Source organism: Psammomys obesus, unplaced genomic scaffold, assembly GCF_907164565.1.
Source record: "Psammomys obesus unplaced genomic scaffold, mPsaObe1.curated_primary_1811, whole genome shotgun sequence".
NCBI lineage: Eukaryota > Metazoa > Chordata > Mammalia > Rodentia > Muridae > Psammomys > Psammomys obesus.
The window spans coordinates 891,516-909,341 of record NW_026594377.1 but is presented as its reverse complement, the minus strand read 5'-3'; the positions used below and the strand labels follow the sequence as shown (position 1 = coordinate 909,341).

General features: G+C 50.5%; 1 protein-coding gene across 4 annotated transcripts in view; it reads left to right on the top strand.

The window, feature by feature from the left end:
• The window catches only part of Sugp2 (SURP and G-patch domain containing 2), a 39,230-nt gene extending 31,624 nt beyond the window's left edge, over nucleotides 1-7,606 (top strand). For 2 of the 4 annotated variants that reach the window (XM_055618698.1, XM_055618697.1), the window contains exons 8-11: nucleotides 551-612; nucleotides 1,348-1,484; nucleotides 1,787-1,907; nucleotides 4,210-7,606. In XM_055618698.1, the coding sequence (XP_055474673.1) occupies nucleotides 551-612; nucleotides 1,348-1,484; nucleotides 1,787-1,907 (320 nt within the window). In that variant the 3' untranslated portion in view covers nucleotides 4,210-7,606. The other 2 variants (XR_008721463.1, XR_008721464.1) reach the window with 2 other exon arrangements.
• The last annotated feature ends 10,220 nt before the right edge of the window (nucleotides 7,607-17,826 follow it).

Below are 17,826 nucleotides of genomic sequence, written 5' to 3'. Positions count from 1 at the left end.
CCTCAGCATATGCCGTTGTGACCCTTGTGTCCTGTATCTTGAGAGCTGAGCTTTCCTTCTGTCTTACCTCAGGTGCCTTGGTGCCTTGGGCATCGGTGACACAACCCTTCCTCTTATCTTCAGTGACTTCCATGAGAGCTTACTGCTCTCCTGAGCTCTGTGTTCTCAGTTGGACAGTTAGGGTGCTCAGAACTGTCCCTCCAGTGTCCTCTTGGGGGAACTAGGAGGGCACAGTGCTACTGTTGCTTATCTACAGCAGGAGAGTGTTGTGTAGCCGTGGGAAGCAGCTGGTCCTTGTGAGGGCCAGTGCTCTTGGGTTCAGTGGTACCCTTGACACTGACAGTGCTGCTGGCTTCATCACAGCCATTCACAGCCCAGCTCCGCAGATATAGAATATCAGAGCGCTGGAGAGATGGGAGGGGAGCCAGCTGCTGCCCTGTAGGGCAGACACAGGTGTGTGAACTGTCTTCACCAGGCAGCATTTCTGTCTGTCTCTTAAGAACATGGAGCAAATGTTCAATGTTGACAGATCCCTCCCTTTTTCTTCCAGTCCATGAACCAGTTCGAATCGCCTATGACAGGCCTCGGGGTCGTCCCATAGCCAAAAAGAAGGTGTGTGTGACTGCATTGTGACACCTACTCTCCCCTTGGATTGGGATGGTTGACTTGCTGCTTGTGATGAGGCTTCAGGCACTTGGCAGAGCTGGGTGTGGGGTTATGCACCTGGGTGGGGGGCATGCACATGGGTGGGAGGCATGCACCTGGGAGGCTGCATGCACCTCAGAGGCTGAGGCAGGAGGGTTACTTACACGCTGGATCCATGCTGGCCCTGACATCACAGCAAGCCCCATCCTTAAGGCAGGCAGGCAGGTGTGGCCGTGCCTGTCATCCCTGCTTCAGGAGGCTGGGCTACAAGATCTCAGGGCTGAGGCCAGCATGGGCTGGGGTGTGAGATCCCTTAGCCCCTCCATTATAAACTGTGCAGTGCTCAGAGATCAGTCATTGGTCCCCTCAGAGAAGAGGCCAGCTGTCAGAGTGCCACTCGTCCTTACAGTTTCTTGTTCAGTCATTCCTGTTCTGGCCTGGTCCCCACCCTCCTCATAGGGTTTCCCTCACAGGGTTTCCCTCACAGGCTCAGCACAGGGCAGCAGCATGCCACCCCATAGCCAGTTGCCAGTTCTTACCCTGGGGTAAGGGACCTGGCCTCAAGTCCTACCCCAGGGATGTTAGAGGGAAGCTGGAGGTGAGTGGGGCTCACCATTCCAAGCATCCGGGGTCAGGAAAGCACTTGGGGATACAGTGTACGCTTGAGGAGATGGGTCCACCCACCCTCCTCTCTCTCTTCAGAAACCCAAGGACCTGGAATTTGCCCAGCAGAAACTGACAGACAAGAACGTGGGCTTCCAGATGCTGCAGAAGATGGGCTGGAAGGAAGGCCACGGCTTGGGCTCCCTTGGAAAGGGCATCCGAGAGCCCGTCAGCGTGTATGGCATGGCTGGGGGAACCCTTGGGTGCCTTGTACTGGGGCTTGACCAGAGTATACAGCCAGGTCTTTTTATATTAGTGGATCATTCTGGTGTACAGGTGTGACACACACCTTCCTGTGCATACCTCTGAACAACTTGGCCCTGAAATCTAAGCAGTGTCCCTGAGTAGTTATGGCACACGTGTATCTGGCAAGCACTCTGCCCCAGCCCTGTACTTCCTTTCTGGGTGTCTGCCCCATGTTCCTGTGCACCCTGGTTGACCCTTGACCCTGGCTTTGACTATCGCCTCTGTTCTGCAGGGGGACTCTATCAGAAGGAGAGGGCCTTGGGGCTGACGGGCCCGCACAGAAAGAAGACACATTTGACGTGTTCCGCCAGCGCATGATGCAGATGTACCGACACAAGCGGGCCAGCAAATAGGTGCGTGCCGGGACCAGACTAGCCGCTGCTCTACCAGGGAGAATAGGAGTGAGGCAGGGCCCTTTCTGCCAGGTGTCCTCTTCCTGTCCAGGCATGCGGAGGAGGAAGCTTCCTTACAAAGGGCCCCCAGCCTTTCTATCTCCCCTCCATTGCCTCTGCTGGGCTTTAAGCATGCTGTCATGCTTAAATGACACCCTTGGCCCTACCTGTTCTTGCTCCAGGTTTCTCTCAAAGATGAGCGTCCCCTCCGGGGTCAAACAGCCAGGACAGACTTGATGATTAGTGGCCTTGCTCAGCTCACACATTCCTCCAATGCTGTTCTTGTGAAGGCCTCAGGTCTCCAGGCGTCATCCTCCCAACTCTTGGTTATTTATTCATTTATTCATTTATTCATTTATTCATTCATTTATTTGTTTGTTTGTTTGTTTTAATTTTAACTATGTGCATGTGTGCAAGCAGGTGTGCTGAGGTGCCTGTGTGAAAGGCAGAGGACAACTTGCGGGCCATTCTCCTTCTTCCATGTGGGACTCTGGGATTGAACTCAGATCCTCAGGCTTGGTAGCAAGCATCCATATCTACTGAGCCCTATTGCTGGCCCTCATTCTTGGTTCTTGACCTTTTTCCTCACTATGCTCCATGCTCAGTTCTGAACAGCCATTCTTTTCCTGACTAGATCAGAGCACTGGCGACAGAGATAAGCCTCGAAGCAGCCTTGCCCTTCCTGTCACCCCGCCCCGGACGCCTGCAGCCTGAGCCTCGGTGTGTACTCGGCCAGCTCCACATCCCTGGGTCAGGTTCCACCAGGCCTTGCCACTCTGGAGGGCAGCAGCCACTCTTAGGCACCCTTGCCTTTCCTGCTTCTGACCCTGTCCTTCATCTTGTTCCTCTTTGAAGCGTGGCTCCTTGGCCCGAGTGCCCAGGGCCTGGCTCCCCTGAAAGTTCTCCACACAGCCCTGCCTCCCCGAGCCCTGTCCCCTTCTCTGTCCAGAGCTTACCTGGAGACACAGATGGCCTCCGGTGGAGAGCAAGCTGTGTGGGCTCTTGCTTTTGAGCAGCAGTGTCTCAGCTTGTATAGAATTCTGAGAGCTCTGCAGACTGAGGCAGGGGGATCTTGGGCAAGTTAAAGTCCAGCCTGGCTATGTAGCAGGACCCTGTCTTGAGAGACTTCTCAAAATCTTAGCCCCAGTTTGATATAACTGAGGCTCCTGCACCTGTCTCTGCCTGTCTCTGGGGCGTGTATTCAGAGGAAAGCCCAGGCAGTGCCCCTCCAGCCTGAGCAGCTTGTAGGCCAGCACTGTGAGCCTGCAGCACTGTCTCCATAGACGGTGTCTTTCTGAACCTCCAGAAGGATGGGGCACTGCTCAGCAGAGCAGATGGCTGTCTTGGGGCTCCTCTTGTGCCCAGCTCTGCCTATGCCTGCCACCCCTAATCGGGACAGATACTCTCACTGGGGTCTCCGCCTCCCCATCCCAGTGGTGAACCTTTGAAGTACCTGCAGAAGTCTGGAAAGGCATCAGGGCTGGGAACATGGTGGTCAGGTGTCAGCCTTGAGCACAGCTGAAGGATCTTGCTGTTGTAGTGCTCCGCTGTCATGGGCATGTGCTTGGCTCTGCCTTCTGTTCCCCACTGTGCCCCTTCTTCACAGCTGCTGCAGCCCAGGCCCACCCCACTCTCTTCTGTTGTCTTGGCAACCCACAGGTCTTGGTAGCTGTGGAGATGCTCCACTTGAAGGAACATGGCAGTCTCCAAGGTGGGAGAAGACAAGTCAGGGACCCCACCCAGGCTGCGTCTTCATCTTCAGGTCTCTTCTTTCACTTTCTAGCAGCTTCCATGTGGCTGTGGGTTGCAATGGGCCCCTGGTCCATGGTGGGCTCTTGAGACAAGTTCCTATCCATAAGTGGGCATGCTTCTAGCTCCATCTCTCTAGCTTCTCTCCAGGCATCTGCATATGTGCTGAGCCATTGGGTCTTAAGATGATTGAGGAATTGTGGGTAGGTGGCCCTGGCACCAAGTCTCTGTCACTCTGGGAGTTAAGACTTTCAGGGGCTGCTTCCCAAGTTGAGAGTGATATTCTTGGGTGCTCTTCTGGGGACAGGATGGTGGTGGGGAGAGGGAACAGCTACCTCATACTGCTCAGTGTGAGCTGCCGTTGACCCTCCTCACACACACCCTGATGTCCTCGCCCTCCGGAGGCCACCTTGTTCTCCAGCCAAGCTGCTCTGTGGCCAGGGCTGTGGAGGACAATTGTCGCATATTCTTGTGAGGCCTTGTCCCTATCACACTGTTTGTCCTGTCCTTCTAGTTCCAGGGTCACACCCACAAGGGCCATGGATTCCAAAAGTTGTGCTGGCCTGGCCTGCCCTGGCTCTGGCACGCTCCTGTTCCTGGATGTACGTCGTGAAAGTTGATTCTGGTACCTGGTAAAACCTAGAAGATACTTGTGATATCACCACTTGGACGTTGTATTTGTGAGGATCTAAGAAGTCATGGTGTTGTCGATATTGAGTGCTTGGAATAAATGCAGAGCAGACCTGCTGCCCAGCTCCCACGCCGCAGTCACTGAGGCATCCATGGGTTCGGAGACATTAGGAGTTTGGGGCCAGCCTGAGTTATGCCATATTCTGTATTGAAGAACAGCAAATATAGTGGCTCATGCCTGTAATCTCAGCACTAAGGAGACTGAGGAAGGAGGATTGCTATCACTTCCAGGATATCCTGAGCCACAGAGTGAAACTGAGTCAGTCCTGTGAGGAGGATGTGAAAGGTGGCAGTGCAGACCTAGGCCTGACAGGTGTCTAAAGGCCCAGTAATGGGTTTCTGAGCCCTGATGACCAGTATCCCCAGATCTAACAGTGTGTCTGTCCCCAGGTACAGCCCTGACTACAAATATCCCCAGGCCTGACAAGACAGCAGTATCAACCCAGAGCCAATGACAAATGTCCCTAGACATCTCTAGCCCTCATGAGTGTCCTCAGGCCTGATGATGATGTCACCAGTCCCCCCAAATAGGTGTCTTTCAGGACCCCATTCCCTGAACTTTGACAGATCTCTCCCAGGCCTAATGATAGGCTGTTTCTTGTACATGATGACAGATCTCTCCCAGGCCCACTGTACTCTTCAAACCTCCAATGACTAGGTTTGCCCCATAGATGTCTCCTGTGACCCAGGCTGGCCTTGAACTCAAGATCTTCTGCCTCATCCTCTGGAGTCCTGGGATCATGGCTCTGTCACCACACGTAGCCTCTGAGAGAATGACTGTCCATGGCTTACTTGCCTTGTCCCTACCTGGAGCAAGAGCTGCTTTGTATCTTCCCACTGAATAGTGGGACCTCGGACGTGATTTTATTCACTGTGGATCCCTGGCCTCTGTTTTTTCTACCAACATTTCCCTATCCCTAAGCAGGAGAGTTACGAGGAGACCAGGCAGGAGGAGCATGGTACCCAGGACGGGCAATGTTGCCCTCAGAACCCTGGGAGCAGCATGGAGACCGACAGGCGGCACAGGGCCCTTCAGAAGCTTCTCCCCACCTGAATCCTGGGGGACTGCTGACCATGACGGTAGCCTGATTGAGTCTTCTCACCGCAGTCATGGGGGTCATGGGGGTGGACACAGGACTGGGTCTCCAGTCCCAAATGGGCTCCTCATTCAGGTTTTTACCTCAGTCCTCAGTTTCCTTTGACAAATTGGAAATGGCCATCAGAAGGTAAAATATCCTTTGTCATAGTTAGTGTTTCTATTGCTACTGTGAAGTACCATGAGCAAAAACACAAGGTAGGCAAGAACAGGTGTTTTTTTTTTATTGTTGTTGTTGTTTTGGTTTGGTTTTGGTTTACACTTTTATATCCCTGTTGATCATCAAAAGAAGGACAGGAGCTCACACAGGATAGAAACCCGGAGGCAGGAGTTGATGCAGAGGCCATGAGGGGTACTACTTACTGGCTTGCTCAGCCACTTTATCTTAGAGAACCTAGGACCACCTACCATGAGCTGGGCACTTCCTCATCAGTCACTCATTAAGAAAATGCACAGCCTGATCTAATGCACTGATTCTTTCAGATGACACCAGCTTGTGTCAGGTTGACGAAACTCTCTTTTCTGTGACTTTGAATTTAGGGCCATGTGGTAATTAAGTGTGTCTCATACAGGAGATTGCTCCCTTCGTTCAGCTTCTGGTCCAGGGAAGCTGAGGGTGTATCTAAGCAACAGACTGAGCTGGGTGGTGGTGGCATGTGCCTTTAAGGGAGGCAGAGGCAGGCGCATCTCTGTGAGTTTGAGGCCAGCCTCGTCTACAAAGTGAGTCCAGGACAGACACGGCTACATAGAGAAATCTGTCAAAAAACCAAAATAATAGTAATAAACTAAGCAACAGACTGAGACATGGAAAACAAAACCCAAATAGCAAGCTTATGTAGTGCCCACACACGGGGCTTGAAGCAGAAGGGTCACTTGACAGGGGAGTTCTAACCCTACTCGAAGGCTAACTCAGCATAACCCAGATGCACATGGAATCGAGCATGAGGGCCCCTCTAACCACACATGAAAAGTAAGATGTCAGGCACGCATGAGCCCTAGTGAGGTGAAGCAGCTGGTAGCTCCCGAGTATTTCCTGGAATGCTTGGCCAGTGTGGAGCGGAACAGAGACCTGTCCCCTTCCAGAGTGCTCTGCTTCCACAGCTTTCAGTCAGTTGGATTTGAAAGTATGATTCATACTTTCACAGCTATTTTGTTGTCTCTTAAAATTTTTTAATTACATTTATTAAATTACACATTGGGGTTGAAGAGATGGCTCAGTGGCTAAGAGCACTGGGTCTTCCAGAGACCAAGGTTCAATTCCCACATGGCGACTCACACCATCTGTGACTCCAGTTCTTGGGGATCTGATGCTGTCTTCTGGCCTCAGTAGGCACTGCAACACATACTGTGTATAGTCATACATGCAAGACACCCATACATATAAAAAAAATTTAAGATTCTATGTATGAGTGCTCTATCTGAATGTACACTTGCATGCCAGAAGAGGGCACCAGATCATATTATAGATGGTTGTGAGCCGCCATGTGGGTGCTGGGAATTGAACTCCCAGAACAGACAGCCATCTCTCTGGCCCCTAAAATTTTTTAGTTAAAAATTGGTGTGTGTCTGTGTGTGTGTGTGTGTGTGTTAGGTGAATGTGGCTGCATATCCCAGCACACCCGTGTGCAGGATGAGGATTCAGTTCTCTCATTGCACCTTGTGAGAGCAGGGATTGAACCCAGGTCATCAAGTTTAGCAGCACACACCGTTACCCACTGAGCCATCTTATTGGCCCCTCAATTCTTTCTATTTAAAATACTGGTTTTTAAATACATTTAATTTTATATGTGGGTGTTTTGCTTGGTGCCTGCAGAGGATGGAAGGGCATCAGATCTCCTGGACTACAGTTACAGGTGGTTGTGAATCACTGTTGACTGCTGGGAATCCTGGTCTTCTGAAAGAGCAGCTAGGGCTAATAACATAGTCCCTAGTCCCTAGTCCCTTAGAATATTCTTGGTTTTGTGTTAATGCTTTTGGTTGTTGTTGAGACAGGGTTCCTCTGAGTAGCCCTGGCTGTCCTGGAACTCACTCTGTAGATCAGGCTGGCCTGGAACTCCCAGAGATCCACCTGCTGCTGCCTCCCTAGTGCTGAGATTAAAGGTGTGTGCCACCATCACCTGGTTTATCCTTATTGTGTGTGTATGAGTATCTGCCTGCATACCTGTAGTGTTCACTCCTTCAGATCACATTTTCCTGTCTGACATGACAGCTGGCAGCCATGGCTTCCATCTCAGTATGAGTTTACATTCTGGTCCAGAGATCAGGAACCTGGTTCTGAATGTGAAGTGTGGACAGGGAAGGTGCCTGCACCCGGGCCACCTTGACTGGGCTGACTACACCAGGCTCCCTGCAAACCCAGCTCCTGGCTACCTTTCATTGGCATGAAAACAGAAGCCCTCTGTGGAAACCAGCCTGGCCTAGAATCTGATTGTCCTGCTGAGATGACATGAGTGTGCGCCCCCATAATAGTATTGTGTTTATAAAAGCAGGAGTTTCAGCACCATATGTATAAACTGAGGACATAGCCACCCTAAGGTCTGACTGAGGGAGAGTACAGTCAGAGGCAGCTCGGAGCAGGGAGGGAAAGTAGGTGGAACGTGGCCAGCAGGCTGAACTAGGTGAGAAGAGAGAGAAGTGGGCAAAGGAGACCCACGGGGCCCAAGAAAACACATGGCTGAAATGGTGGGGTGTGGGTTAGGAGTGAGGCTGAAGAAGGTTGGAACGTGGGTGAGGATTGCTGAGTGGAGCACGAGTGAGCTGGTACTGAGTGAGCCTGGAGGCCAGCAGACACTGGAGTTGGGCGTTTCTCCTGAGCTCCTTTTGGACCTGACACATTTGCACTGTAGGAACAAGAACAGGCAGAGACGAGAGGATCAAGAGTCCAAAAGTTCAAGCCTTGCTCTGGTGATAGCCCAACTCCGGAAATGGGGTCCACACCTTCAGTCTTAGTGTCTGGGTCCAGCCTGGGCTATGTAGCTGAGATTCTATCAAAAAGGGAGTAGGTTGGAGAGGAGGAAAATCTCACACAAATTCCTTTTTGGTAGGTGGTGCTCATGGGCCTGAGCTCACTTTTGTGGTCTGTGGAACTGGCTGGTCTGCCCTTGTCTAGTATGACCTGATCGGGTGAAGGCTAAGTAGGGATTGGGTAAGCAAGGCTGAGATACTTGGTCTTGGGATAGTTTTGAAAAGGATCTCACCACGTGAGTCCCAGGAGCAATGAATGTACACAGACCCTGGGACTATGCCCCTGACCGGATGGTGACCGGATGGTTTCCGGATGCTGGGCTAGTGCCCAGGGTCTCTCCCACACTAGGCAAGCACTCTTCACAAAGGCCCCTGGCTCATCTGCCTTAGAGGCTCCTGCATGTGCAGCCTGGAACCCCAATCCTGCCTCCTCAGGATGTCAGGCACGCACCACCACACCCAGCTCCCTGGAGAGGCTTTTAATAACTGCCACTGAGCAAGATCCTCATGTCGAAGTTGGGGTGCCATCTGCTCCCCAGTCTGGACCCTGTCGGAAGGAGAGTGCCTGCACGGCTCCAAGAGGAGCCAAAGAAGAAGGCAAACAGGAAGCGAAGGTGGCAGGCTGGCATAATCCTGAGGGAGCTGTAACCACTGGCTCTTGTTTGGGAAGCAGCTGTGAGAGAAAAGCCTCAGATTTGAATGAAAAGACCCACTTCCACCATGCCATTGTGCAGGCACCCTGCTTCCCACCACACACCTGAGAGGTGTACGAAAGAGGGAAAAGACGACGCAGGCCTGGAAGGAGGACCCAGAGCCTGCCAGGTGAAGGTGAAAAGAACTGTGCCTGTTTGGCTGTCCTACTGCTGTGATAACCTGAGAAAGCTTTTAAAAAGGGATTTTTAAAATACACTTGTGTCTTTGTTGGGGTGGAGGCAGGGGAGGTTGCGGTGCCCAAGGAGGCCAGAAGCGAGCGTCAGAGCCCATGGAGCTGTGAGTGCCATGTGGTCCTCTGATAGAGACTGAAGAAGTTTGCTCTTGAATTGTCTTGAACACTTGTTCCCTTGTGGATGGTTTCAGCAGGGTCTGGAGATGCCAGTGGGGGCATCTCCCGAATGGGACCACACTGGGCCTCTGGGGATAGAAGTGGAGGAATAGCTTTGTGTTCTTTTGGGGGTGACATAGGGACACACACTTGAGAATAAGAAACCCAACCTGAGACAGACTTTTTCAAGTGGCGGGGAGAGGGGATGCCCAAAGCAGCTGAGCGTTAAGAGGGGCCATTTCCCCTAGAGTTGAGTTACAAGTGGCTTTGGGTGCTCTGGTCCTCTGCAAAAACAGCAAATACTCTGAACTCTGGACTTTTCTGGCCCCCAGCCTGTACTTTGTGTAAGTAAGATTCAGCAGACTCGGGTGGTGGTGGTGCACGCCCTTCGTCCCAGCACTCAGGAGGCAGAGGCAGGTGGATCTCTGAAGTCCAGGCCAGCCTGGGTTACAGAGTAAGTTTCAAGACAGCCAGGGCTACACAGAGAAACCTTGTCTTGGGAAAAAAGATTCAGGAGATGTGACATTTTAAGCTGGGAATAGGCTGCACATGTATCATTCCAGCACTCTAAAGGTGGAGGAAGGAGGCATCTGTGTCCTCTCTGTCTGCTTTGACTTGGATTTGTGTGCTGAGAATAGAAGCTGGGTTTTTTGCAGTGGCAGTGTGTTGGGCAAATGTGCCACCATCAGGCCACACCCCAGTCCCTCACCAGTATTGAACTGTCACTACTGCTGAGCCATGCTCCTCATCCAGTATTATTTTGGTGGCTGGGTACAGGGTCAGGCCTCAGCAGCAGAGTGATAGCCACTGATGCTGGGTAGCTTGCCTGAGTTCCACGCCATGTGAACAACCTCATGACCTGTGGTCATCCATCATCAGGCCTACTGTCCATGGCAACCTGCCTACAAGAGGGAGGCCAGATGGTGGGCCTGGACAGTGGCTCTGTGTTTGGGTCTGAGCAGGCCCCAAGGAGTCCTGCCGCCTTTTCTCGAATACCAGAGGAGAGTGTTCACATAGTCTTAGCCATAAACATCTTCAGGCAGAAATTGACCTTATGAGCTCTATGCTATTCAGCCTGCCCCCAAGTATCCAAATGGACGTAGATTGTTCATTTTGAAAATTATTTGATTCTATGGATTCCACTGAGTTTACAGTCGGGACTTTCTAACTTGGCAAGCTTCGCTTCATCCTTCAAAACCCTTCATTCACTCATCCTCCTTCACGTCTTCACACAAATGCTTTGCCTGTCCTCTCTATGCCAGAACAGAGTGATCTCTTGGCACCATGTGTCTCTGTGTTGTACATTTGTGCATGTGTGCATGTGCATGCACATACATGTGAAGGTTAGAGGACAATTTGGGTGAGTTCTCTCCTACACATGGTTCCCAGGGTGCAAACTCAAGTTTTCAGGCTTGGCAGCAAGTACCTATACTTGCTGAGCCCTCTCACCAGCCCTTGATCATCTTTGGACAGTTGTTTTTCCAGCTCTGAGCTCTGCCTGATATACAGTGGGACCTCAGTAAAATGTCTAGCCTTTAATCCCAGCACTTAGGAAGCAGAGGCCGGCAGATCTATATGAGTTAGGTTTCCAGGACTATGTAATGAGACCTTGTTCCGCCAAAAAAGAAGTTTGTGGGCTGGAGAGAGCTCAGTAAAGTGTTTGTCATAGAAGCATCAGAGTCTGAATTCAAATGCCAGAACCCCTTAAAGAGCCAGAGCTGGCGTTACCTCTACCGCCAGTGCTTGGGAGGAAGAGAGACCCCTGGGGATCACTTTCCAGCTGGTCTAGCCTAATCTAGTTCAGAGAGGCCCCAATCAGAGAAAGATCTTGGCTCAAAAAGAAGCTGGGCGGCTCCTGAAGAAAACCTGAGGGTGTTCTCTGGGCTCCGTGAGCACAGACACAGCTGCACAGAGAGCAGCAAAAGCTTCCCAAGTCTGGGATTCCATGCCAGATATCTTCCTCAGGGCATTGTCCCAAAGGAGTGCCGCCCCATCGGCAATCTCTCCCACCCCTTCCCAAATCCTGGCAGCCTCTGCAGTGCCGCCTCCCATCCCTGGACCATGCTCTTCTGGGTGGTGCCACACACCGCGGGGCCGTTTGTGCTCGGCTGCTGTGACTGACTGTCAAGTTTCTCCATTCATCCATCCACATTGTAGCTTCTGTTGGAACTTCCATCTTGGGTGAGTAACATTCTGCTTTATGAATGGACCACAGTTTGTATCCATCTTGACAGACATCAAGACATCTCACACCTTTTGCTGTCTGTGTACTGTGCTGCCGTGAAGTTGGGCATATGTGTGATTGTGTGGCTGAAGACTTATTTCCCTTATACACATACCTAGCCAAACAGTTACTAAGGTATGTAGAACGAAGATCAAAGCATCTGCGACACACCTGTGAGGAGCCTGCATCCCCCCCCTCTGAGTACACAGGGCACAAGGGTCCCCTAGGTAGGCACACAGACTCTAGGAGCAAACTTCTAGGTTAATGCTCCTTCAAAGTTCCCTTTACATTATTGTAGGTCTGTTTTTCAGACAGTGTCATGCAGCTCAGGCTGGCTTCACACACAGTGGGTAGCTGAGGGTGACTTTGAATTCCTGATCCTCCTGTTTCCACCAAGTGCTGGAATACAAAAATCCAACATGCTTCGATCCCTTTTACAGCTTAGAGCAGGGTGCAGTGCCTGTATGGAACTTGCAGGTCCTCCTAGGCTTTTAACCCTAGGGCAGTGGTTCTCACCCTTCCTATGCTGTGAGACTTTAACACAGGTCCTCATGCTGTGGGAACCCCAGCCATTAAATTACCTCGGTGCTACTACATGCAATTTTTCTGAATATCTGTGGTTTCCAGTACTCTTTTGGAGGTCACAACCCAGGTTGAGAACCACTGGCCTAGAACACCCAAGAGCTGAGTTACAGTTGCTACACAGACTCCTGAGAACACTCACTGCAGCTGTGACCTCGGGGGAGTCCATGAGTTCTGTGACTCTCATCTGGCCACTCTCCCTAGGGGGTGGAAAGGCTTAAAGGCCACAGACACTTCTTTCTGAAACATTCAGACAGGCAGGTTCTCTGCTGGCTGTGATTGACATGCCATGAGCCCAGCACTTTATAGTGAGATTTCTGTCTCAGAAATCAAGGTGGGGGAAAGAGGGAGGAATTTAGTTGAGGCAAGGCTATGGCACACCTGAGACATGACCACCTCAGCTTCATCAAGAACCATCAATGAATGAGTGAACAAGTGAACAGGTAATTGAATAAGTGGCTGAGGGAATGGACAGTGGCTGGAAGAGTAAACTAGTGGGTAAATGTTGAATGAATGAGTAGATGAATAAAGGAATGAGCGAGTGAAGATACGTAAGTGAATGGATGTGTGAATTAGAAAGTGAGTGAATTTGTGAGTGAAGAAATGAAGAAATGAGTGAGTGAATGAACATCTTAGCATTTCACTGCTGTGAAGAGACACCATGACCACAGCAACTCTTTTTTTTTTTTTTTTTTTTTTTTAGTAAGTATTTTATTTTACATAAAAGAGTGCTCTACCGGTAGGTCACTTGCATGCCAGAAGAGGGCATCAGATGCCAGTATAGATGGCGGCTGGGAACTGAACTCAGAACCACTGGAAGAGTGGACAGTGCTCTTAACCACTGAGCCATCTCTCCCGCCCAACCGCAGCAACTCTTAAAAAGAAAAACATTTAATTGGGGCTGGCTTACAGGTTCAGAGGTTTAGTCTATTATCATCATGGTGGGAAGCATGGCAGCGTGCAGGCAGACGTGGTGCTGGAGAAGGAGCTGAGGGTTCTACATGCCTGATCCTGCAGGCGTGAAAGACTGAACCACTAGGGCCTAGCATGAGCTTCTGAAACCTCAAAGCTGAACCAATGACACACTTTCTCCAACAAGGCCACACCTCCTAGTAGCACCAGTCCCTTTTGGCCTATGGGGGCCATTTTTATTCAAACCATCACAGTAAACAAATGGACTAGATAAGTGAGGGAGTGATGGCTGAGTGAGTCTCACAGTCAGGGTTTCTACTGCTGCAATGAAACACCACTTCCAAAAAGCAAGTTGGAAAGGAAAGGGGTTATTTGGCTTACACTTACACAGATCGGAGTCCATCGCTGGAAGTCAGGGTAGGACCTCGAGCAGGAGCTGTTCAGAGGCCATGGAGGGTGCTGCTTACCAGCTTGCTCTCCGTGGGTGCTCAGCCTCTGGGTCCTCCTCCATTGATCACTAATTAAGAAAATGCCTTACAACTGGATCTCATGGAGGCCTTTTCCCAACTGACGCCCCTTCCTCTCTGATGAGGCCTTTTCCCAACTGACGCCCCTTCCTCTCTGATGACGACTCTAGCTTGAATCAGGTTGACACACAATACCAGCCAATACAATTGACCCCTTGTCAATCTGACACAAAACATCACTATTAAGCCATAACCTTTTTTTTTTTAAGATTTATTTACTTATTTACTTACTTATTATGTATACAACGTTCTATTTGCATGTACACATAGGTGCATGACAGAAGAGGACACCAGATCTCATTATAGATGGTTGTGAGCCACCATGTGGTTGCTGGGAATTGAACTAAGGACCTTTGGAAGAGCAGTCAGTGCTCTTAACCTCTGAGCCATCTCTCCAGCCCACCTTTCTTTTCTTTATTTCCCCTCAAGATCTATAACTTAAAGACTCACAGTCTTTACAAATTCAAACACATTAAAATTTCAGTTTCTTTAAAATAGCCAACCTTTTAAAAACCAAAGTCTTTTAAAATTCAAAATCTCTTAACTGTGGGCTCCAGTAAAATATTTTCTTACTTCAAGAGGGAAAAATGGGGGCATAGTTGTAATCAAAGCAAAGCAAAATAAAAACCCAACCATCCAATGCCTAGGACCCACTCAGGATTTTCTGGACTCCTCCAGAAGGCTTAGGTCACTGCTCCAGCTCCGCCCTTGGCAGCACACACAGCTTGTCTTCTAGGCTGTGGCTGGCTCCACTCCACTGCTGCTGTCCTTGGTGTTCATCCCACGGTACTGCTATCTCCAAAACGCTGCCGTCTTCTGCTGTAACTGCGCTGCAGTTTCACCACTAGCTGCTCATAGGCTCTTTTCATGTGCCAAGCCTCAACTTCTCTCCATGACCCCTTCAGTCCTGGGCCTTCAGCTGTCAGTGAGGCTGTGCCTTACCAATGGCCTCTCCTGGCCTCGCAGTGCCGGACGTCAGCCGCTACATGACCCCTTCATGCCTTCAAAGCCAGGACCACCGGGGTGACTCTTCCACATCACTGAATCCAGCTGCCAGCATCAGGCCTCTCAGCTGCCTCTGAAACACAGCCTCTTTGTGCTCTCAGAAATCTCTTCCCGGAAGATTTCATCTCACTGGTGCTGCTGTCTTCTTAACACCACTACTTTCTTTTTTTTGTTTTTTTTTTTTTTTTTTGAGACAGGGTTTCTCTGTGTAGCCTTGGTTGTCCTGGACTCACTTTGTAGACCAGGTCAGCCTCGAACCACAGCAATCCACCTGCCTCTGCCTCCCAAGTGCTGGGATAAAAGGCATGTGCCACCATGCCCAGCTTTAATACCACTAATTTCTTAGCTCCAGCTGACCAGCATCAATTGTCCCAGTAATGTAAACATTTGGCTTTAATAGTTCTGGTATCTTGTTAACCACAGGTGGTTCTTCAGCCCCAGCTAACCAGAACCACTTAATCTTCAACTAGCGAACACTCCCAATAGAGTCTTTAAACTTCCCTCTGAAATTTCATAAGCCAGGACTCCATCTTCTGTACTACTCTCAACATTCTTACCTTCCAAGCTCCCACTGAGGCTTCAACACTCTAAGATTCTCCTAGTCTAAAGTTCCAAAGTCCTTCCACAGTTCTCCCCAGGTCTGTCATAGGAGTACCCCACTCCTGGTACCAACTAGTCTGAGGGTTTCTATTGTTGCATCAAAACACTTTGGCGAAAAAACAAGTTGGAGAGGAAAGGATTTAGTTTTTTTTTTTTTTTTTTTTTTTTTTTTTTTTTTTTTTTTTGACAGGGTTTCTCTGTGTGGCTTTGGCTGCCCTGGATCTCACTTTGTAGAGCAGGCTGGCCTCAAACTCAGAGATCCATCTGCCTCTGCTTCCTGAGTGCTGGGATTAAAGGTATGTGCCACCATGTCTGGCTAAGGAAAGGGTATATTTGGCTTACACTTCCACACAAAACCAACCAATACAGCGAGTGATGGGTGAATGAGTGATGTGCACACTCCCCATTCTAGAAAAGTCCAGGTCCTTTGAGAACCCACAGCTCCTGAGTTCTGCCTTTCTGGAATCAGCACCAAACACAGCCCAGGAATGTGGATGTCGAGGCTCTAGGGGCTAATTACACTGGGTGCTGAAGGGTGAACAGGAATCCATTGGATGTGGAGAGCAGAAGCTGAAGCCAGTCAGGGTAGCACAGATCCATCCCCTCAAGAGCAGACACACTCCAAGCCCAGTCGAGTCCCAGAGGCAGAGTCACACTCAAAAATGGCGTTCAGAATGGAGCTTGTAGTGTCAGCTGAAGGCTCCTGCTTCAGGGGTGAGAGGCAACATTCGTCTTTACCCAGGTTTTCTAGGCAGAGTCCAGCTGCTTTCCTTCAGTTTTCCAGAGTGAGTGGAGCCTGACTAGGTGTTCCCAGCACAAGATCTTGGGAGGTTGGTTGTACATGGTAGTATGGGCCTGCCACCCTGCACTAGGAAGCTGAAGGCTCAGCAGGAAGTTCAAGGTTATCCTTAGTGTTCTACTGCTGTGAAGAGGCACCTTGCTAAGGCAGCTCCTAAAGGAAAGCATGTAACTGGGGGCTTGCTCACAGTGTCAGAGGTTTAGTCTATTAGGACAGGAGCATGGTGGTGTGGCATGGCACTGGAGCAGTAGCAAGAAACTATATCCTGATTCATAGGCAGAGACAGACAGGCAGACAGACAAAGACAGACTCTGGGCTTCGCATGGGCTTTTGAAACCTCAAAGCCCATCTCTAGGGACACACCTGCTCCAACAAGGCCACACCTCCTGATCCTTCTAATTCTTTCAAATACTCTGTGAGCCTCTTTGGTCCATTTTTAGTCAAACCACCATACTTGGGTGCCTTAGTGAGTTGGATGAAATCCTGCATGAAATTCTGACCAAAAAAAAGTAAAGGATAGTATTCTAACACTCCAGCCGTGTCAGGGATGGAGCCTGGCTGGACACCGTCCTTTCTGTGATGGGCTGCACCTCCACACCCAGCCTTTTTTCAGTGTTTGATGTGAAACACAAACATAGAAGCAGAGTTGCTGGGGCGCAGTTGGCAGAATGCCTCCCTAGCACCCTAGGGCCTGGGTTCCATCTCCCCCTGGAAGAAATCTCCTCCCCATCTTCTGTGTCTTCCCTGTGACCTGGGGACCATTTCCCAAGGACCAATGACTCAGTGAGTCTGAGTGTGTGCACAGGGGAAAATAGGGGCCCAAACCAGGGTCTCTGGGTCCCAGGTGGAACCCAGTTGATTCAGAACACAGTTCTTGCCCCACCCTTAAGTAAACCAAAAGCAGTCAGGGTGTGCTAATACAAAAGTGCAACTGTCACCTCAAAGGGGATAAGAAGTATTTTGTTCTGGAGCCAAATGTGTGACCACGGCTCAGGAACACAGATTCAGGTTACTCCAAACTCCATGCTCCAAGTGGGAACCGTATCCAAGTATTTATAGAAACAGGACAAAGACAATCATTAATCAAGACACTGTCAGATGTAGGTGGTCAGGGGTGGGGCACGGCAGAGGGGAAGCCTCAGCTACAGGCCCTCGCCTCCTAACCGCCGCAGCCTTTGGTGGGTGGGACCTGGTGGTCTGCAAACTTAATTCATTCTAAAGGGTTCATCTGAGACTTAACAAAGATGTTAGGCTGGACACAGTGGTGGCCAAGGAATGAATGGCTGCTCAGGGGCTAAGCATAGCCAGGTAAACTGCAATTGGGCGCTGGGGCTGCCGGACTGCGGGTCTCCGCTGGGCTGAAAGTTCCCATCAGTTCATCAGTCTTGCAGCAGGCTCTCTGTAAGGTGCAGCCTTTTCCCAGAACCTTCCTTCACAGATTCTAGCCCACTGTTCTCCAGGCTCAACCCATGTCACCATGACTCTGCAGGTCCCCACCCATCCTGGACCATATCCTCAAGGCCTGCTGAGGGAGCTTTGCTTAGTCAGCAATACTGAGCAAGGGTGGGAGGAAGTGGGTGTGGCCGCCAGCCCTCCTCCTGCCAGCTCTGAGCCAGCCTTCCAGAGACAAGGCCAAGCTGGCGCTGTGGACACAGGACACAAGCACCTGGCCCAGCTGGAATGTTCTTGA